The sequence below is a fragment of the Salmo salar genome, unplaced genomic scaffold, assembly GCF_965601325.2.
Source record: "Salmo salar unplaced genomic scaffold, fSalSal1 ptg000071l, whole genome shotgun sequence".
In the NCBI taxonomy this organism is placed as follows: domain Eukaryota; kingdom Metazoa; phylum Chordata; class Actinopteri; order Salmoniformes; family Salmonidae; genus Salmo; species Salmo salar.
Window position 1 is genome coordinate 1,443,142 of NW_027675314.1, and position 21,859 is coordinate 1,465,000.

The 21,859-nt window shown below is 48.9% G+C and overlaps 2 protein-coding genes across 3 annotated transcripts in view; both read left to right on the forward strand.

Annotated features, from left to right (window-relative positions):
* The window catches only part of LOC106592517 (uncharacterized), a 68,416-nt gene extending 50,401 nt beyond the window's left edge, over positions 1 to 18,015 (forward strand). For both annotated transcript variants that reach the window (XM_045714126.2, XM_082970871.1), the window contains one exon: positions 13,829 to 18,015. In XM_045714126.2, the coding sequence (XP_045570082.1) occupies positions 13,829 to 15,524 (1,696 nt within the window). In that variant the 3' untranslated portion in view covers positions 15,525 to 18,015. The remainder of the gene's footprint in view (positions 1 to 13,828) is intronic.
* Positions 18,016 to 19,572: 1,557 nt separating this feature from the next.
* Positions 19,573 to 21,859, forward strand: part of LOC106593605 (POU domain, class 4, transcription factor 1) — a 2,575-nt gene continuing 288 nt past the window's right edge. The window contains exons 1-2 of the mRNA XM_014184966.3: positions 19,573 to 19,925; positions 20,417 to 21,859. The exon at positions 20,417 to 21,859 is cut by the window's right edge and continues 288 nt beyond it. Coding sequence (XP_014040441.1) covers positions 19,803 to 19,925; positions 20,417 to 21,388 — 1,095 coding nt within the window. The 5' untranslated portion in view covers positions 19,573 to 19,802 and the 3' untranslated portion in view covers positions 21,389 to 21,859. The remainder of the gene's footprint in view (positions 19,926 to 20,416) is intronic.

Consider the following 21,859-nt stretch of genomic DNA (forward strand, 5'->3'; position numbering starts at 1 on the left):
TAATGGACTACTGGGTGGAATGTTCTGGACTGGTTTCAGCTGGGATGGTAATGGACTTCTGGACTAATGTTCTGGAGTGGGTTCAGCTGGGTTGTAATGGACTACTGGGTGGAATGTTCTGGAGTGGTTTCAGTTCAGCTGGGATGGTAATGGACTACTGGGTGGAATGTTCTGGAGTGGTTTCAGTTCAGCTGGGATGGTAATGGACTACTGGTTGGAATGTTCTGGAGTGGTTTCGGTTCAGCTGGGATGGTAATGGACTTCTGGAGGAATGTTCTGGAGTGGTTTCAGCTGGGATGGTAATGGACTACTGGGGGAATGTTCTGGAGTGGGTTCAGCTGGGATGGTAATGGACTACTGGGGGGAATGTTCTGGAGTGGGTTCAGCTGGGATGGTAATGGACTACTGGGTGGAATGTTCTGGAGTGGTTTTTGTTCAGCTGGGATGGTAATGGTCTACTGGGTGGAATGTTCTGGACTGGTTTCAGCTGGGATGGTAATGGACTACTGGGGGGAATGTTCTGGAGTGGGTTCAGCTGGGATTGTAATGGACTACTGGGGGGAATGTTCTGGAGTGGGTTCAGCTGGGATGGTAATGGACTACTGGGTGGAATATTCTGGAGTGGTTTCAGTTCAACTGGGATGGTAATGGACTACTGGGGGGAATGTTCTGGATTGGTTTCAGCTGGGATGGTAATGGACTACTGGGTGGAATGTTCTGGACTGGTTTCAGCTGGGATGGTAATGGACTACTGGGGGGAATGTTCTGGAGTGGGTTCAGCTGGGATGGTAATGGACTACTGGGGGGAATGTTCTGGAGTGGGTTCAGCTGGGATGGTAATGGACTACTGGGGGGAATGTTCTGGAGTGGTTTCAGCTGGGATGGTCATGGACTACTGGGTGGAATGTTCTGGAGTGGTTTCAGTTCAACTGGGATGGTAATGGACTACTGGGGGGAATGTTCTGGATTGGTTTCAGCTGGGATGGTAATGGACTACTGGGGGAATGTTCTGGAGTGGGTTCAGCTGGGATGGTAATGGACTACTGGGGGGAATGTTCTGGAGTGGGTTTAGCTGGGATGGTAATGGACTACTGGGTGGAATGTTCTGGAGTGGTTTTAGTTCAGCTGCGATGGTAATGGTCTACTGGGTGGAATGTTCTGGACTGGTTTCAGCTGGGATGGTAATGGACTACTGGGGGGAATGTTCTGGAGTGGGTTCAGCTGGGATGGTAATGGACTACTGGGTGGAATGTTCTGGACTGGTTTCAGCTGGGATCGTAATGGACTTCTGGAGGAATGTTCTGGAGTGGGTTCAGCTGGGTTGTAATGGACTACTGGGTGGAATGTTCTGGAGTGGTTTCAGTTCAGCTGGGATGGTAATGGACTACTGGGTGGAATGTTCTGGAGTGGTTTCAGTTCAGCTGGGATGGTAATGGACTACTGGGTGGAATGTTCTGGAGTGGTTTCGGTTCAGCTGGGATGGTAATGGACTTCTGGAGGAATGTTCTGGAGTGGTTTCAGCTGGGATGGTAATGGACTACTGGGGGAATGTTCTGGAGTGGGTTCAGCTGGGATGGTAATGGACTACTGGGGGGAATGTTCTGGAGTGGGTTCAGCTGGGATGGTAATGGACTACTGGGTGGAATGTTCTGGAGTGGTTTTTGTTCAGCTGGGATGGTAATGGTCTACTGGGTGGAATGTTCTGGACTGGTTTCAGCTGGGATGGTAATGGACTACTGGGGGGAATGTTCTGGAGTGGGTTCAGCTGGGATGGTAATGGACTACTGGGGGGAATGTTCTGGAGTGGGTTCAGCTGGGATGGTAATGGACTACTGGGTGGAATATTCTGGAGTGGTTTCAGTTCAACTGGGATGGTAATGGACTACTGGGGGGAATGTTCTGGATTGGTTTCAGCTGGGATGGTAATGGACTACTGGGGGGAATGTTCTGGAGTGGGTTCAGCTGGGATGGTAATGGACTACTGGGGGGAATGTTCTGGAGTGGGTTCAGCTGGGATGGTAATGGACTACTGGGTGGAATGTTCTGGAGTGGTTTTTGTTCAGCTGGGATGGTAATGGTCTACTGGGTGGAATGTTCTGGACTGGTTTCAGCTGGGATGGTAATGGACTACTGGGGGGAATGTTCTGGAGTGGGTTCAGCTGGGATGGTAATGGACTACTGGGGGGAATGTTCTGGAGTGGGTTCAGCTGGGATGGTAATGGACTACTGGGTGGAATATTCTGGAGTGGTTTCAGTTCAACTGGGATGGTAATGGACTACTGGGGGGAATGTTCTGGATTGGTTTCAGCTGGGATGGTAATGGACTACTGGGTGGAATGTTCTGGACTGGTTTCAGCTGGGATGGTAATGGACTACTGGGGGGAATGTTCTGGAGTGGGTTCAGCTGGGATGGTAATGGACTACTGGGGGGAATGTTCTGGAGTGGGTTCAGCTGGGATGGTAATGGACTACTGGGGGGAATGTTCTGGAGTGGTTTCAGCTGGGATGGTCATGGACTACTGGGTGGAATGTTCTGGAGTGGTTTCGGTTCAGCTGGGATGGTAATGGACTTCTGGAGGAATGTTCTGGAGTGGTTTCAGCTGGGATGGTAATGGACTACTGGGGGAATGTTCTGGAGTGGGTTCAGCTGGGATGGTAATGGACTACTGGGGGGAATGTTCTGGAGTGGGTTCAGCTGGGATGGTAATGGACTACTGGGTGGAATGTTCTGGAGTGGTTTTAGTTCAGCTGCGATGGTAATGGTCTACTGGGTGGAATGTTCTGGACTGGTTTCAGCTGGGATGGTAATGGACTACTGGGGGGAATGTTCTGGAGTGGGTTCAGCTGGGATGGTAATGGACTTCTGGAGGAATGTTCTGGAGTGGGTTCAGCTGGGTTGTAATGGACTACTGGGTGGAATGTTCTGGAGTGGTTTCAGTTCAGCTGGGATGGTAATGGACTACTGGGTGGAATGTTCTGGAGTGGTTTCAGTTCAGCTGGGATGGTAATGGACTACTGGGTGGAATGTTCTGGAGTGGTTTCGGTTCAGCTGGGATGGTAATGGACTTCTGGAGGAATGTTCTGGAGTGGTTTCAGCTGGGATGGTAATGGACTACTGGGGGAATGTTCTGGAGTGGGTTCAGCTGGGATGGTAATGGACTACTGGGGGGAATGTTCTGGAGTGGGTTCAGCTGGGATGGTAATGGACTACTGGGTGGAATGTTCTGGAGTGGTTTTTGTTCAGCTGGGATGGTAATGGTCTACTGGGTGGAATGTTCTGGACTGGTTTCAGCTGGGATGGTAATGGACTACTGGGGGGAATGTTCTGGAGTGGGTTCAGCTGGGATGGTAATGGACTACTGGGGGGAATGTTCTGGAGTGGGTTCAGCTGGGATGGTAATGGACTACTGGGTGGAATATTCTGGAGTGGTTTCAGTTCAACTGGGATGGTAATGGACTACTGGGGGGAATGTTCTGGATTGGTTTCAGCTGGGATGGTAATGGACTACTGGGTGGAATGTTCTGGACTGGTTTCAGCTGGGATGGTAATGGACTACTGGGGGGAATGTTCTGGAGTGGGTTCAGCTGGGATGGTAATGGACTACTGGGGGGAATGTTCTGGAGTGGGTTCAGCTGGGATGGTAATGGACTACTGGGGGGAATGTTCTGGAGTGGTTTCAGCTGGGATGGTCATGGACTACTGGGTGGAATGTTCTGGAGTGGTTTCGGTTCAGCTGGGATGGTAATGGACTTCTGGAGGAATGTTCTGGAGTGGTTTCAGCTGGGATGGTAATGGACTACTGGGGGAATGTTCTGGAGTGGGTTCAGCTGGGATGGTAATGGACTACTGGGGGGAATGTTCTGGAGTGGGTTCAGCTGGGATGGTAATGGACTACTGGGTGGAATGTTCTGGAGTGGTTTTAGTTCAGCTGCGATGGTAATGGTCTACTGGGTGGAATGTTCTGGACTGGTTTCAGCTGGGATGGTAATTGACTACTGGGTGGAATGTTCTGGAGTGGTTTTTGTTCAGCTGGGATGGTAATCGTCTACTGGGTGGAATGTTCTGGATTGGTTTCAGCTGGGATTGTAATGGACTACTGGGGGGAATGTTCTGGACTGGTTTCAGCTGGGATGGCAATGGACTACTGAGGGGAATGTTCTGGAGTGGGTTCAGCTGGGATGGTAATGGACTACTGGGGGGAATGTTCTGGAGTGGGTTCAGCTGGGATGGTAATGGACTACTGGGGGGAATGTTCTGGAGTGGGTTCAGCTGGGATGGTAATGGACTACTGGGGGGAATATTCTGGAGTGGGTTCAGCTTGGATGGTAATGGACTACTGGGGGGAATGTTCTGGAGTGGTTTCAGCTGGGATGGTAATGGACTACTGGGGGGAATGTTCTGGAGTGATTTCAGCTGGGATGGTAATGGACTACTGGGGGGTATGTTCTGGAGTGGTTTCAGTTCAACTGGGATGGTAATGGACTACTGGTGGGAATGTTCTGGATTGGTTTCAGCTGGGATTGTAATGGACTACTGGGGGGAATGTTCTGGACTGGTTTCAGCTGGGATGGCAATGGACTACTGAGGGGAATGTTCTGGAGTGGGTTCAGCTGGGATGGTAATGGACTACTGGGGGGAATGTTCTGGAGTGGGTTCAGCTGGGATGGTAATGGACTACTGGGGGGAATGTTCTGGAGTGGGTTCAGCTGGGATGGTAATGGACTACTGGGAGAAATATTCTGGAGTGGGTTCAGCTTGGATGGTAATGGACTACTGGGGGGAATGTTCTGGACTGGTTTCAGCTGGGATGGTAATGGACTTCTGGAGGAATGTTCTGGAGTGAGTTCAGCTGGGATGGTAATGGACTACTGGGTGGAATGTTCTGGACTGGTTTCAGTTCAGCTGGGATGGTAATGGACTACTGGGGGGAATGTTCTGGACTGGTTTCAGTTCAGCTGGGATGCTAATGGACTACTGGGGGGAATGTTCTGGACTGGTTTCAGTTCAGCTGGGATGCTAATGGACTACTGGGGGGAATGTTCTGGAGTGGTTTCAGCTGGGATGGTAATGGACTACTGGGTGGAATGTTCTGGACTGGTTTCAGTTCAGCTGGGATGCTAATGGACTACTGGGGGGAATGTTCTGGAGTGGTTTCAGCTGGGATGGTAATGGACTACTGGGTGGAATGTTCTGGACTGGTTTCAGCTGGGATGGTAATGGACTACTGGGGGGAATGTTCTGGAGTGGGTTCAGCTGGGATGGTAATGGACTACTGGGGGGAATGTTCTGGAGTGGGTTCAGCTGGGATGGTAATGGACTACTGGGGGGAATGTTCTGGAGTGGTTTCAGCTGGGATGGTCATGGACTACTGGGTGGAATGTTTTGGAGTGGTTTCAGTTCAACTGGGATGGTAATGGACTACTGGGGGTAATGTTCTGGAGTGGGTTCAGCTGGGATGGTAATGGACTACTGGGGGGAATGTTCTGGAGTGGGTTCAGCTGGGATGGTAATGGACTACTGGGGGGAATGTTCTGGAGTGGGTTCAGCTGGGATGGTAATGGACTACTGGGAGAAATATTCTGGAGAGGGTTCAGCTTGGATGGTAATGGACTACTGGGGGGAATGTTCTGGACTGGTTTCAGCTGGGATGGTAATGGACTTCTGGAGGAATGTTCTGGAGTGAGTTCAGCTGGGATGGTAATGGACTACTGGGTGGAATGTTCTGGACTGGTTTCAGTTCAGCTGGGATGGTAATGGACTACTGGGGGGAATGTTCTGGACTGGTTTCAGTTCAGCTGGGATGCTAATGGACTACTGGGGGGAATGTTCTGGACTGGTTTCAGTTCAGCTGGGATGCTAATGGACTACTGGGGGGAATGTTCTGGAGTGGTTTCAGCTGGGATGGTAATGGACTACTGGGTGGAATGTTCTGGACTGGTTTCAGTTCAGCTGGGATGCTAATGGACTACTGGGGGGAATGTTCTGGAGTGGTTTCAGCTGGGATGGTAATGGACTACTGGGTGGAATGTTCTGGACTGGTTTCAGCTGGGATGGTAATGGACTACTGGGGGGAATGTTCTGGAGTGGGTTCAGCTGGGATGGTAATGGACTACTGGGGGGAATGTTCTGGAGTGGGTTCAGCTGGGATGGTAATGGACTACTGGGGGGAATGTTCTGGAGTGGTTTCAGCTGGGATGGTCATGGACTACTGGGTGGAATGTTTTGGAGTGGTTTCAGTTCAACTGGGATGGTAATGGACTACTGGGGGTAATGTTCTGGAGTGGTTTCAACTGGGTTGGTAATGGACTACTGGGGGGAATGTTCTGGACTGGTTTCAGCTGGGATGGTAATGGACTACTGGGTGGAATGTTCTGGACTGGTTTCAGCTGGGATGGTAATGGACTACTGGGGGGAATGTTCTGGAGTGGTTTCAGCTGGGATGGTAATGGACTACTGGGGGGTATGTTCTGGAGTGGTTTCAGTTCAACTGGGATGGTAATGGACTACTGGGGGGAATGTTCTGGATTGGTTTCAGCTGGGATTGTAATGGACTACTGGGGGGGATGTTCTGGACTGGTTTCAGCTGGGATGGCAATGGACTACTGAGGGGAATGTTCTGGAGTGGGTTCAGCTGGGATGGTAATGGACTACTGGGGGGAATGTTCTGGAGTGGGTTCAGCTGGGATGGTAATGGACTACTGGGGGGAATGTTCTGGAGTGGGTTCAGCTGGGATGGTAATGGACTACTGGGGGGAATATTCTGGAGTGGGTTCAGCTTGGATGGTAATGGACTACTGGGGGGAATGTTCTGGACTGGTTTCAGCTGGGATGGTAATGGACTACTGGGGGAATGTTCTGGAGTGGTTTCAGCTGGGATGGTAATGGACTACTGGGGGGAATGTTCTGGAGTGGTTTCAGCTGGGATGGTAATGGACTACTGGGGGGAATGTTCTGGAGGGTTTTCAGCTGGGATGGTAATGGACTACTGGGGGGAATGTTCTGGAGTGGTTTCAGCTGGGATGGTAATGGACTACTGGGGGGAATGTTCTGGAGTGATTTCAGCTGGGATGGTAATGGACTACTGGGGGGTATGTTCTGGAGTGGTTTCAGTTCAGCTGGGATGGTAATGGACTACTGGGGGGAATGTTCTGGACTGGTTTCAGTTCAGCTGGGATGCTAATGGACTACTGGGGGGAATGTTCTGGACTGGTTTCAGTTCAGCTGGGATGCTAATGGACTACTGGGGGGAATGTTCTGGAGTGGTTTCAGCTGGGGTGGTAATGGACTACTGGGTGGAATGTTCTGGACTGGTTTCAGTTCAGCTGGAATGCTAATGGACTACTGGGGGGAATGTTCTGGAGTGGTTTCAGCTGGGATGGTAATGGACTACTGGGTGGAATGTTCTGGACTGGTTTCAGCTGGGATGGTAATGGACTTCTGGAGGTAATGTTCTGGAGTGGTTTCAACTGGGATGGTAATTGACTACTGGGGGGAATGTTCTGGACTGGTTTCAGCTGGGATGGTAATGGACTACTGGGGGCAATGTTCTGGACTGGTTTCAGCTGGGATGGTAATGGACTACTGGGGGGAATGTTCTGGAGTGGTTTCAGCTGTGATGGTAATGGACTACTGGGGGGAATGTTCTGGACTGGTTTCAGCTGGGATGGTAATGGACTACTGGGGGGAATGTTCTGGAGTGGTTTCAGCTGGGATGGTAATGGACTACTGGGGGGAATGTTCTGGAGGGTTTTCAGCTGGGATGGTAATGGACTACTGGGGGGAATGTTCTGGAGTGGTTTCAGCTGGGATGGTAATGGACTACTGGGGGGAATGTTCTGGAGTGGTTTCAGCTGGGATGGTAATGGACTACTGGGGGGTATGTTCTGGAGTGGTTTCAGTTCAACTGGGATGGTAATGGACTACTGGGGGGAATGTTCTGGATTGGTTTCAGCTGGGATTGTAATGGACTACTGGGGGGAATGTTCTGGACTGGTTTCAGCTGGGATGGTAATGGACTTCTGGAGGAATGTTCTGGAGTGAGTTCAGCTGGGATGGTAATGGACTACTGGGGGGAATGTTCTGGACTGGTTTCAGTTCAGCTGGGATGCTAATGGACTACTGGGGGGAATGTTCTGGAGTGGTTTCAGTTGGGATGGTAATGGACTACTGGGTGGAATGTTCTGGACTGGTTTCAGCTGGGATGGTAATGGACTTCTGGAGGAATGTTCTGGAGTGGGTTCAGCTGGGATGCAATGGACTACTGGGTGGAATGTTCTGGAGTGGTTTCAGTTCAGCTGGGATGGTAATGCACTACTGGATGGAATGTTCTGGAGTGGTTTCGGTTCAGCTGGGATGGTAATGGACTTCTGGAGGAATGTTCTGGAGTGGTTTCAGCTGGGATGGTAATGGACTACTGGGGGGAATGTTCTGGAGTGGGTTCAGCTGGGATGGTAATGGACTACTGGGGGGAATGTTCTGGAGTGCGTTCAGCTGGGATGGTAATGGACTACTGGGGGGAATGTTCTGGAGTGGGTTAAGCTGGGATGGTAATGGACTACTGGGGGGAATATTCTGGAGTGGGTTCAGCTTGGATGGTAATGGACTACTGGGGGGAATGTTCTGGAGTGGGTTCAGCTGGGATGGTAATGGACTACTGGGTGGAATATTCTGGAGTGGTTTCAGTTCAACTGGGATGGTAATGGACTACTGGGTGGAATGTTCTGGATTGGTTTCAGCTGGGATGGTAATGGACTACTGGGTGGAATGTTCTGGAGTGGTTTCAGTTCAACTGGGATGGTAATGGACTACAGGGGGGAATGTTCTGGAGTGGGTTCAGCTGGGATGGTAATGGACTACTGGGGGGAATGTTCTGGAGTGGGTTCAGCTGGGATGGTAATGGACTACTGGGGGTAATGTTCTGGAGTGGTTTCAGCTGGGATGGTCATGGACTACTGGGTGGAATGTTTTGGAGTGGTTTCAGTTCAACTGGGATGGTAATGGACTACTGGGGGTAATGTTTTGTAGTGGTTTCAACTGGGATGGTAATGGACTACTGGGGGGAATGTTCTGGACTGGTTTCAGCTGGGATGGTAATGGACTACTGGGGGGAATGTTCTGGACTGGTTTCAGCTGGGATGGTAATGGACTACTGGGGGGAATGTTCTGGAGTGGTTTCAGCTGGGATGGTAATGGACTACTGGGGGGAATGTTCTGGAGTGGTTTCATCTGGGATGGTAATGGACTACTGGGGGGAATGTTCTGGAGTGGTTTCAGCTGGGATGGTAATGGACTACTGGGGGGAATGTTCTGGAGGGTTTTCAGCTGGGATGGTAATGGACTACTGGGGGGAATGTTCTGGAGTGGTTTCAGCTGTGATGGTAATGGACTACTGGGGGGAATGTTCTGGACTGGTTTCAGCTGGGATGGAATGGACTACTGAGGGGAATGTTCTGGAGTGGGTTCAGCTGGGATGGTAATGGACTACTGGGGGGAATGTTCTGGACTGGTTTCAGCTGGGATGGTAATGGACTTCTGGAGGAATGTTCTGGAGGAATGTTCTGGAGTGAGTTCAGCTGGGATGGTAATGGACTACTGGGTGGAATGTTCTGGAGTGAGTTCAGCTGGGATGGTAATGGACTACTGGGTGGAATGTTCTGGAGTGGTTTCAGTTCAGCTGGGATGGTAATGGACTACTGGGGGGAATGTTCTGGACTGGTTTCAGTTCAGCTGGGATGCTAATGGACTACTGGGGGGAATGTTCTGGAGTGGTTTCAGTTCAGCTGGGATGGTAATGGACTACTGGGTGGAATGTTCTGGACTGGTTTCAGCTGGGATGGTAATGGACTTCTGGAGGAATGTTCTGGAGTGGGTTCAGCTGGGATGTAATGGACTACTGGGTGGAATGTTCTGGAGTGGTTTCAGTTCAGCTGGGATGGTAATGGACTACTGGGGGGAATGTTCTGGAGTGGGTTCAGCTGGGATGGTAATGGACTACTTGGTTGACTGTTCTGGAGTGGTTTCAGTTCAGCTGGGATGGTAATGGTCTACTGGGTGGAATGTTCTGGACTGGTTTCAGCTGGGATGGTAATGGACTACTGGGGGGAATGTTCTGGAGTGGGTTCAGCTGGGATGGTAATGGACTACTGGGGGGAATGTTCTGGAGTGGGTTCAGCTGGGATGGTAATGGACTACTGGGTGGAATATTCTGGAGTGGTTTCAGTTCAACTGGGATGGTAATGGACTACTGGGGGGAATGTTCTCGATTGGTTTCAGCTGGGATGGTAATGGGTGGAATGTTCTGGATTGGTTTCAGCTGGGATGGTAATGGACTACTGGGGGGAATGTTCTGGAGTGGGTTCAGCTGGGATGGTAATGGACTACTGGGGGGGAATGTTCTGGACTGGTTTCAGCTGGGATGGTAATGGACTATTGGGGGGAATGTTCTGGAGTGGGTTCTGCTGGGATGGTAATGGACTACTGGGGGGAATGTTCTGGAGTGGTTTCAGCTGGGATGGTAATGGACTACTGGGTGGAATGTTCTGGAGTGGTTTCAGTTCAACTGGGATGGTAATGGACTACTGGGGGGAATGTTCTGGAGTGGGTTCAGCTGGGATGGTAATGGACTACTGGGGGGAATGTTCTGGAGTGGTTTCAGTTCAACTGGGATGGTAATGGACTACTGGGGGCAATGTTCTGGATTGGTTTCAGCTGCGATGGTAATGGACTACTGGGTGGAATGTTCTGGATTGGTTTCAGCTGGGATGGTAATGGACTACTGGGGGGAATTTTCTGGAGTGGGTTCAGCTGGGATGGTAATGGACTACTGGGGGAATGTTCTGGATTTGTTTCAACTGGGATGGTAATGGACTACAGGGGGGAATGTTCTGGAGTGGGTTCAGCTGGGATGGTAATGGACTACTGGGGGGAATGTTCTGGAGTGGGTTCAGCTGGGATGGTAATGGACTACTGGGGGGAATGTTCTGGAGTGGTTTCAGCTGGGATGGTCTTGGACTACTGGGTGGAATGTTTTGGAGTGGTTTCAGTTCAACTGGGATGGTAATGGACTACTGGGGGTAATGTTCTGGAGTGGTTTCAACTGGGATGGTAATGGACTACTGGGGGGAATGTTCTGGACTGGTTTCAGCTGGGATGGTAATGGACTACTGGGGGGAATGTTCTGGACTGGTTTCAGCTGGGATGGTAATGGACTACTGGGGGGAATGTTCTGGAGTGGTTTCAGCTGTGATGGTAATGGACTACTGGGGGGAATGTTCTGGAGTGGTTTCAGCTGGGATGGTAATGGACTACTGGGGGGAATGTTCTGGAGTGGTTTCAGCTGGGATGGTAATGGACTACTGGGGGGAATGTTCTGGAGGGTTTTCAGCTGGGATGGTAATGGACTACTGGGGGGAATGTTCTGGAGTGGTTTCAGCTGGGATGGTAATGGACTACTGGGGGGAATGTTCTGGAGTGGTTTCAGCTGGGATGGTAATGGACTACTGGGGGGTATGTTCTGGAGTGGTTTCAGTTCAACTGGGATGGTAATGGACTACTGGGGGGAATGTTCTGGATTGGTTTCAGCTGGGATTGTAATGGACTACTGGGGGGAATGTTCTGGACTGGTTTCAGCTGAGATGGCAATGGACTACTGAGGGGAATGTTCTGGAGTGGGTTCAGCTGGGATGGTAATGGACTACTGGAGGAATGTTCTGGAGTGAGTTCAGCTGGGATGGTAATGGACTACTGGGTGGAATGTTCTGGAGTGGTTTCAGTTCAGCTGGGATGGTAATGGACTACTGGGGGGAATGTTCTGGACTGGTTTCAGTTCAGCTGGGATGCTAATGGACTACTGGGGGGAATGTTCTGGACTGGTTTCAGTTCAGCTGGGATGGTAATGGACTACTGGGTGGAATGTTCTGGACTGGTTTCAGCTGGGATGGTAATGGACTTCTGGAGGAATGTTCTGGAGTGGGTTCAGCTGGGATGTAATGGACTACTGGGTGGAATGTTCTGGAGTGGTTTCAGTTCAGCTGGGATGGTAATGGACTACTGGGTGGAATGTTCTGGAGTGGTTTCAGTTCAGCTGGGATGGTAATGGACTACTGGGTGTAATGTTCTGGAGTGAGTTCAGCTGGGATGGTAATGGACTACTGGGTGGAATGTTCTGGAGTGGTTTCAGTTCAGCTGGGATGGTAATGGACTACTGGGGGGAATGTTCTGGATTGGTTTCAGCTGGGATTGTAATGGACTACTGGGGGGAATGTTCTGGACTGGTTTCAGCTGGGATGGCAATGGACTACTGAGGGGAATGTTCTGGAGTGGGTTCAGCTGGGATGGTAATGGACTACTGGGGGGAATGTTCTGGACTGGTTTCAGCTGGGATGGTAATGGACTTCTGGAGGAATGTTCTGGAGTGATTTCAGCTGGGATGGTAATGGACTACTGGGTGGAATGTTCTGGAGTGAGTTCAGCTGGGATGGTAATGGACTACTGGGTGAAATGTTCTGGAGTGGTTTCAGTTCAGCTGGGATGGTAATGGACTACTGGGGGGAATGTTCTGGACTGGTTTCAGTTCAGCTGGGATGCTAATGGACTACTGGGGGGAATGTTCTGGACTGGTTTCAGTTCAGCTGGGATGGTAATGGACTACTGGGTGGAATGTTCTGGACTGGTTTCAGCTGGGATGGTAATGGACTTCTGGAGGAATGTTCTGGAGTGGGTTCAGCTGGGATGTAATGGACTACTGGGTGGAATGTTCTGGAGTGGTTTCAGTTCAGCTGGGATGGTAATGGACTACTGGGTGGAATGTTCTGGAGTGGTTTCAGTTCAGCTGGGATGGTAATGCACTACTGGATGGAATGTTCTGGAGTGGTTTCGGTTCAGCTGGGATGGTAATGGACTTCTGGAGGAATGTTCTGGAGTGGTTTCAGCTGGGATGGTAATGGACTCCTGGGGGGAATGTTCTGGAGTGGGTTCAGCTGGGATGGTAATGGGCTACTGGGGGGAATGTTCTGGAGTGGGTTCAGCTGGGATGGTAATGGACTACTGGGTGGAATATTCTGGGGTGGGTTCAGCTTGGATGGTAATGGACTACTGGGGGGAATGTTCTGGAGTGGGTTCAGCTGGGATGGTAATGGACTACTGGGGGGAATGTTCTGGAGTGGGTTCAGCTGGGATGGTAATGGACTACTGGGGGGAATATTCTGGAGTGGGTTCAGCTTGGATGGTAATGGACTACTGGGGGGAATGTTCTGGAGTGGGTTCAGCTGGGATGGTAATGGACTACTGGGGGGAATGTTCTGGACTGGTTTCATCACAGCTGTTCTGGGGTGGTTTCAACTGGGATGGTAATGGACTACTGGGGGGAATGTTCTTGGTAAAAAAAAAAAAAAAAAAGCGATGACATATCTATTTCTTTCTATTCTGGTTCTCAAAAGAAATTGGGTTTTGTTCAAGAGTTAAAAAAATATATATATTTTATCCGGAATCCATTTTGTATGTGTCTGTCTACGGATACAGTATCTCCATATTTCTGACTGTTTATCAGAGGTGAGATATACTAAAATCAATGTTATTTCAGATGGATATGATCCACTATTTGCCCTGTGCCCCCCCCCTTGGTGTACTTCATGGTAACATTCTGTTCCCTCAGGACCTCGTTTGAAAATAAGTGTTTAAATGAATACTTTCCAGTGGTTAGCATCTGGGGTCAAATGCACATATAGTTTGATTTTATATGTATTGTTTTTACCCCCAACAAAATAGAATTTTATTTGAGAGCATATAAATGATAACTCCCCATCTTTCTGCTCTGAACCACCCCCTCAGGTTTGGCCGGTACACGGTAGCAGCGCTGGAAGCTAAGATTCATCAGTACGAAAGAGATGTGGACCACCTGAAGAAAGCTCTGGAGCGTAGCGACCAGTACATAGAAGAACTGGAGGCCCGGGGTGGAGGTGGAGCGGATGGGCTCCGGAGAAACCCGAGAGAGGCACCCCAGGGCCACACCGATGCCCGTCCAGAGAGCACCTCCTCTGGGGAGGGTGAAGCCGAGAACAGGGTCCACTATCAGAGGATCAGTGCCATGACGAGAAGTCTGAGTGATATAGAGAAGGTCTCCATCTGCACCAGTCTGGAGGGAGAGTCCAAGACGCTGTCCGCTCACCACAGCTACCTCCTGGAAACCTCTAACGCCATGGAGCTCAACGCCTCCGGCTCTGAGACGTTCCAGGACCACCGGAGAGGTTTCGGCGTGACGCTCGCCGGACACAAAGACTCTATAGAAACCGATTGTATTGATGCCATCGTTCCCTCTGACCTCTTCCTGCTCTCCACTCCCTCCTCTGCCTTCCGTTCCCTCAGTCTGAAGAGTCCCAGTGTTGGTGAAGACAAGAAGCTTGGTTATAAGGCTGTGACCTATCTAAGGAGACTCAGTTTTGAGGACAGTGTAATACCCAGCAGTAGCAACAGTGCCTCCACTGTAGCAACTAAACGGTCCAGTCTCACTACTCAGTTGTCCAACGGTGTGTCTTCCAGTAACGTAGCCAAGTCGGGGCTCTCCATCGCCACCGAGCCGTTGTTCTGGGCTGCAGCCTGGCAGAGCCACGAGGCTTCTGATATAATCTCTGTGACGTCACCCAATCACAATGGAGCGGAGGAGGAGCATCTCAACACGTCTTCAGGGTCGGGACACAGCGAGAGAAACCCAACCGCGGGAGCCACCACGTCCCACAATCTGACAGAGGACGAGACGGACCCCATGTCCAGCGACGCCTCCATGGACGCAGCCTACCTGGATAAGATCTCTGAGCTGGACTCTATGATGCTGGAGGGACCAGAGAGCTGCAGCTCGGCAGGGTCACACCTGTCCTCGGGATCACACCTGTCCCTGGCTTCCTCCCTGACTTCTGCCGACACACCGGACTTGACCCTTGACCTCAGACTGGATGTGACCCTGGTACCTGAGGCGGAGGGCTGCTCTGAACTCTTCCTGGATCCTGACTCTGAGCAGGACCGAGGTGGAGGTGGACAGACCGAGGCTGAGGGTTTTCACTTGGCGTGCAGGATAAAGGGAACCTCTTCCACTTCAGTCACTGTGTCAGAGACTCAGGCAGCTTCTCTAGCAGCCACGTCCACGACGACAGGAAGCGGGTCTGGATCCTCCTCTGGGAGAGCCGCTGGCAGCGGCGACCACAGTCTTCTAGACTCTACAGGGCCTGCTAGAGAACAAGCAGGACAGGGACACCTCTCTGACCCCTCTCAGACTGATGAACTGTCCTTCGACCTGCTGTTTGACCCCTTAACAGAGACCCGGACAGGACCAGGTGGACCGTCGGCCTGGCAGGCCTCAGCCAACCACCACCATGAGGACCATGACATCTCTTCTGGCTGTTGCTCAGCAGATAGACCTGGAGGAGACGCTGTGAGAGACAAGAGCACGGTGACTCCTAGTCAGGCGACCAAACGGAAGTCTCGCAGTCCTTTTAACGTCGGCAGTCCCTCCAAACATTCTAAATTTATTTGATGGGAGTTAACATGGCCCCCGTCACTGTAGACTAGCCTGGGCGCCAGTCTGTTTCTGATCTCTAGCCAGCTCTTTATGGAACTGTGTGATGCGATGCCCTGGTAGAATCTGGGACAAGGCTTCCTTCTTTACTGTGTCTTAGTCCCAAGTGTCATGTTATTCCCTATATAGTGCACTACTTTAGACCGGAATCCTTACAGGGGGGGCCCTGGTCAACAGTAGTTCATTATGTGAGGAATAGGGTACCATTTAGCATAATGATTGCAGTCTTGTGTTGCTAATGCTAACTGCTTCATTCAAACTGTTGCTAATGCTAACTGCTTCATTCAAACTGTTGCTAATGCTAACTGCTTCATTCAAACTGTTGCTAATGCTAACTGCTTCATTCAAACTGTTGCTAGTGCTAACTGCTTCATTCAAACTGTTGCTAATGCTAACTGCTTCATTCAAACTGTTGCTAATGCTAACTGCTTCATTCAAACTGTTGCTAATGCTAACTGCTTCATTCAAACTGTTGCTAGTGCTAACTGCTTCATTCAAACTGTTGCTAATGCTAACTGCTTCTTTCAAACTGTTGCTAATGCTAACTGCTTCTTTCAAACTGTTGCTTATGTGTGTATGTGTGTAATGGCATCAATTTATTCCTGAAAATAAAACTGTTATTTTCAGTAAATTTTGTGGAATTTGTAGACCAATTTATTTCAACAAACAAAACTTAATTTGATGGTGTAATTAAAAAAATATTCACTGTTTTGAGAATGAGTGTCACCAATCTACACTTTACACACTGTTGGAACTATTCTTGTTATCTAGCTATAGACCTACACTACCGTTCAAAAGTTTGGGGTCTCTTTGAAATATCCTTGTTTTTTAAATAAAATCACCTTTTTTTTGTCCATTTTTAAAAGAACATCAAATTGATCAGAAATATTGTAGACATTGTTAATGTTGTAAACGACTATTGTTGCCGGAAACCGCAGATTTTAATGGAATATCTACATAGTTGTACAGAGGCCCATTATCAGCAACCATCACTCCTGTGTTCCAATGGCATGTTGTGTTAATTAATCCAAGTTTATCATTTTAAAAGGCTAATTGATCATTAGAAAACCCTTGTGCAATTATGTTAGCATGACTGAAAACTGTTGTTCTGATTAAAGAAGCAATCAAACTGGCCTTCTTTAGACTAGTTGAGTATCTGGAGCATCAGCATTTGTGGGTTCGATTGCAGGCTCAAAATGGCCAGAAACAACGAACTTTCTTCTGAAACTTGTCAGTCTATTCTTGTTCTGAGAAATAACCCTATTCCATGCGAGAAACTGAAGATCTCGTTCAACGCTGTGTAACTACCCCCTTCACAGAACAGCGCAAACTGGCTCTAACCAGAAATGAAAGAGAAGTGGGAGGCTCCCGGTGCACAACTGAGCAAGAGGACAAGTACATTAGAGTGTCTAGTTTGAGAAACGGACGCCTCACAAGTCCTCAACTGGCAGCTTCATTAAATAGTACCCGCAAAACACCAGTCTCAACGTCAACAGTGAAGAGGTTTCTCTGGGATGCTGGCCTTCTAGGCAGAGTTCCTCTGTCCAGTCGCCTCTTCACCTGAAGCTTATCCTGTCTGTCTGTATCCCCTGAAGCGCATCCTGTCTGCATCCCCTGAAGCGCATCCTGTCTGTCTGTATCCCCTGAAGTGCATCCTGTCTGTCTGTATCCGCTGAAGCTCATCCTGTCTGTCTGTATCCCCTGAAGCTCATCCTGTCTGTCTGTATCCCCTGAAGCTCATCCTGTCTGTCTGTATCCCCTGAAGCGCATCCTGTCTGTCTATCCCCTGAAGTGCATCCTGTTTGTCTGTTTCCCCTGAATCTCATCCTGTTTGTCTGTATCCCCTGAAGCTCATCCTGTTTGTATCCCCTGAAGCGCATCCTGTATGTCTGTATCCCCTGAAGCCATCCTGTCTGTCTGTATCCCCTGAAGCGCATCCTGTCTGTATCCCCTGAAGCTCATCCTGTCTGTATCCCCTGAAGTGCATCCTGTCTGTCTGTATCCCCTGAAGTGCATCCTGTCTGTCTGTATTCCCTGAAGCGCATCCTGTCTGTATCTTATCCTGTCTGTCTGTATCCCCTGAAGCCCATCCTGTCTGTCTGAATCCAATCCTGTCTGTCTGTATCCCCTGAAGCTCATCCTGTCTGTCTGTATCCCCTGAAGCCTATCCTGTCTGTCTGTATCCTATCCTGTCTGTCTGTATCCCCTGAAGCTAACTGTAAATACACAGTAACAGACCAGAACACATATACTTCACTCCTACAAAGACCTCCCACCCAGCTGAGCCTCTTTTACCTTCCAAGTGGGGCACCAGACCCCTTATTTATTATGCAAATGTTACGGTTTTCATGTAGAATTTCTCATTGCCTACCTCTAATCATGGCATGAAAATGTTATTGGGCTCAACCTGTTTCTGCAAGTCGTTTGAATAAATGAAGTGTTAATTCATTGTGGATTAATTTAATTTGGTAAAGACTGTGTACAAGTTTACCGTTGTGATATTAAATCAATTTGTTTAGTGTTGTTCATCTGGCGGGTGGTAATGATAAAGGTTGAGGGAGGGAATCATGGCGTCTAGGGGTTAATATGAGCCAACAGGATAACGCATATAGGCCAGTGTACCAATGGTATTACATCCGGAAATGAACTGGTCATACTGTACGTCCGAAAAGGCACCCTCATCCCTATATAGTGAATGTCAGACCAGAGCAGCGTGGGCACTGTGTCGGCCGGGAATAGGGAGCCATTTTACATGCACCAATTCTCGGATTTAGGCCCATCTTCAATGTGCTGCGACAAAAACATTTTAAAGTAACTTCTGAAGTTCAGAGCTGGTCACAAAAAAATGTAATTTGATTTCCTCTATTTAGCTTGAATGCTGAGAACATATTTAGTTTTGGAATAAAATCTTTGGCTATAGATATCAATTTAGATGAATTCATATGAATTTGACGCATCAGTATTCATTTTGGCTAGAATTAAACTGGCTGCACTGTTCATGGACCAAGAATTTGCTATTGAAATATTTAGGCTATTTTGACCGGTGAAGTCAGAGGGAAGACAGACTTCTCTCTCTCTCTCCGTCTCTCTCTCTCTGTATCTCTCTCTCTCTCCGTCTCTCTCTCTCTCTGTATCTCTCTCTCTCTCTGTCTCTCTCTGTCTCTCTCTCTCTTTCTCTGCGTTTAGGAGAGTTGCAATCCCGAGGGCGACGCGAGACATTACTCCGGTGCCGTGTTGTATTGTCGGATAATCACCTTACTCTAATTTACAACCCTTCTGCTCATATCAATTCAATATTTCAATAAACTAAGTGACTGTCGTGGTCTCCTTTCAAATACAATTCTTGATTCAGGGCCGTTTGGACAAATGCTTCAACACTTCATCAAATCATTGATCTGCATCATGAACTCGACTACAGGCCTATGATATCATTTCCGGTCTCGCACCATTTTATTGTCGTATTCACCGTTTTATTCCATTTCAACGTTGCAATTAGTTTTTTTTCCTTTTAAGAAATATTTTTAAAGGAATCAGAATAGAACGCATTGTCTTAATGAGGGATACGTACGTCAGTAGGCTATGACTTGGAATAGCCTTTGTTGAATATTTTTTTTTTAAATGATGTCTGTGAAGCAAATTAAATCAGTTGTCTGCCCAAAAAAAAGAAGACAGTGAATATTGCAACGACAAAAAATTGTTTTTATGTGAATTCCTATGAACGAAAAGCATAAATAACCAAATATCAGACTTTCAAATTGAACAAAACATCCAAGCTCGAGCTACAGGTGTTCGATGCGTGTCCGTCTGAGAGCCCTGAATAAAACACACGCGCCGCGCCGCGCCGGTCTACCTCTCCTCCTCCAGTTAACAACTACTGCTGTGAAGCTGTTCCCTTGTTATCTGACAGGGCTGGCTGGCTGGCTGGCTGGCTGGCTGCAATGTTCATGCACCATGTCTCGCGAGAGAAACCGAGCTCCGCTTGACGAGATCTGAGACACTCAGGTGTAAAGAGCCCCTTCTCTCATCCCTCTCGGCAGCCAGTGGGAACAGTAGACGGAAGATAAGTGCGTCGGCCTGGGAGACTGCAGGCATCTCTGACTGTGTGATCTTCGTGCTCAAGGCAGATCCGGCTGTTTTGCATCATTACTGGACCACTGTCTATGACTAGGCTACTACATCTTTCCATTGCGTCAATTTTAGCCCCTTAGTCTTTTAATAGGGAAAACAGTCGCAAAGATGATGTCAATGAATAGCAAACAGCCACACTTCGCCATGCATCCGAGCTTACCTGAACACAAATACACCACTCTGCATTCCAGCTCGGAAGCAATAAGGAGAGCCTGTCTGCAAGCTCCACAGGTAAATGAAACCCAAAACTTCTGCTTTTTAATAAAAATAAAAAAAGATCTTCCTTTTCTTGTGCTCTTTCTATGCCCGGGCTTCTGCATGTTGTTAAGTGTTAATGTTACTGTAACTGCGCGAGCGCAATAATACGGAAGGAACGCTCCGAGGCACATTCTGCCAAAGCCAACTGCGTGCGCCTTAATGTTGCTTCTTCTTCATGTATTTTCCACGGCAATCACCCCGCACGCCTGTGATCTTTTTGAAAGCCATGCTGAACACAAAACGACCGATTTTTTTATTTATATGACTCGGTGACAGTGTTCTAAAAGGAATATTCTTCGTGTTTTATGTTTTGTCAGAAGTCCCACAGCTGACATATCCACTTATTCATCATGTGCTTGTTCTTTCTCTCTTTCCCCCCCCCCACACTTTGCTTTGTTTTCTGTTCTCTCCTCTCCCTTCTCGCTCGCTCGCCCCCCCTCTCTCCGTATTTCCTCTCATTTCAGCTGCAGAGTAATATATTCGCCAGCCTGGATGAGACGCTCCTGGCCCGCGCCGAAGCTTTGGCTGCCGTGGACATCGCAGTGTCCCAGGGCAAGACGCACCCTTTCAAACCGGACGCCACCTACCACACCATGAACAGCGTGCCATGCTCTTCCAACACCACGGTGCCATTAGCCCACCACCACCACCATCACCACCACCACCATCACCCCAACATGGAACCCCCGGACCTCATGGACCACATCAACTCGCCATCCTTAGCTCTCATGTCCAGCCACGACGGCTCCGGTGGTGGTGGAGGAGGTGGTGGTGGCGGGCTGATCTCCACCTCTGCTCATCCTCACTCACACATGCATGGCTTGAGTCACCTCTCGCACCAGGCCGCTATGAACATGAATTCACCTCTCACCCACCACGGTCTTTTACCTGGACACCATGGAGGGGGCCAAGGCGGGCCAGGACTCAATAACAACGGGCTTTCCTCTATCAATGACTCGGACACGGATCCCAGGGAGCTAGAGGCATTCGCGGAGCGTTTCAAGCAGAGGCGGATCAAGCTCGGGGTGACCCAGGCGGACGTTGGCAATGCGCTGGTTAACCTGAAGATACCCGGTGTTGGATCGCTAAGCCAAAGCACCATTTGTCGGTTCGAATCGTTAACTCTGTCCCATAACAACATGATAGCGCTTAAACCCATCCTTCAGGCGTGGCTGGAAGAGGCCGAGGGTGCGCAGAGAGAGAAACTCAACAAACCTGACATTTATAGCGGAGGGGAAAAGAAACGGAAGAGAACGTCGATAGCGGCACCAGAAAAGAGGTCTTTGGAGGCTTACTTTGCCGTACAACCTCGCCCGTCGTCCGAGAAGATAGCAGCTATCGCTGAAAAGTTGGACCTGAAAAAGAACGTGGTTCGAGTATGGTTTTGCAACCAAAGACAAAAACAGAAACGGTTAAAATTCTCCGCTTGCCACTGACTATATAGGCTATTGATGCGTTCAAAAACAAGAAAAAATGTTAAGACTGAATTTGGGGACCAAGGTCTTCTTTTGTCGCCAACGGTTTTAAAACTTGGGTGCAAAAAAAAACAATGACCATTAGATACTACGGACATTTTCTGAAGCTTCATATATCTGTCCTAGTTTATTTTCACGTTATTGGTGAATGTGAAGTATGCAAATATCTGAAAATCCACCCGAGGAAACTCGCTCAGTGGTTCTGAGAGGAAACTATCAACTTTGCCTTTTTTTAAAACATTGTGAAAAAAAAAGAAGTGAATTTGCTTTAGCGAGTTATTTGATTTGAAATATTATATAGCCATTTACGAATTACCTCATTGTTGAACTCTTTGGTTTGGTTAATTTATAATAAGCTTATATACAATTATTTATTTACTGATTTCTGTATTTATTTGTGATAATATTTTTGGGGCTGCTGTGAACTCTGTT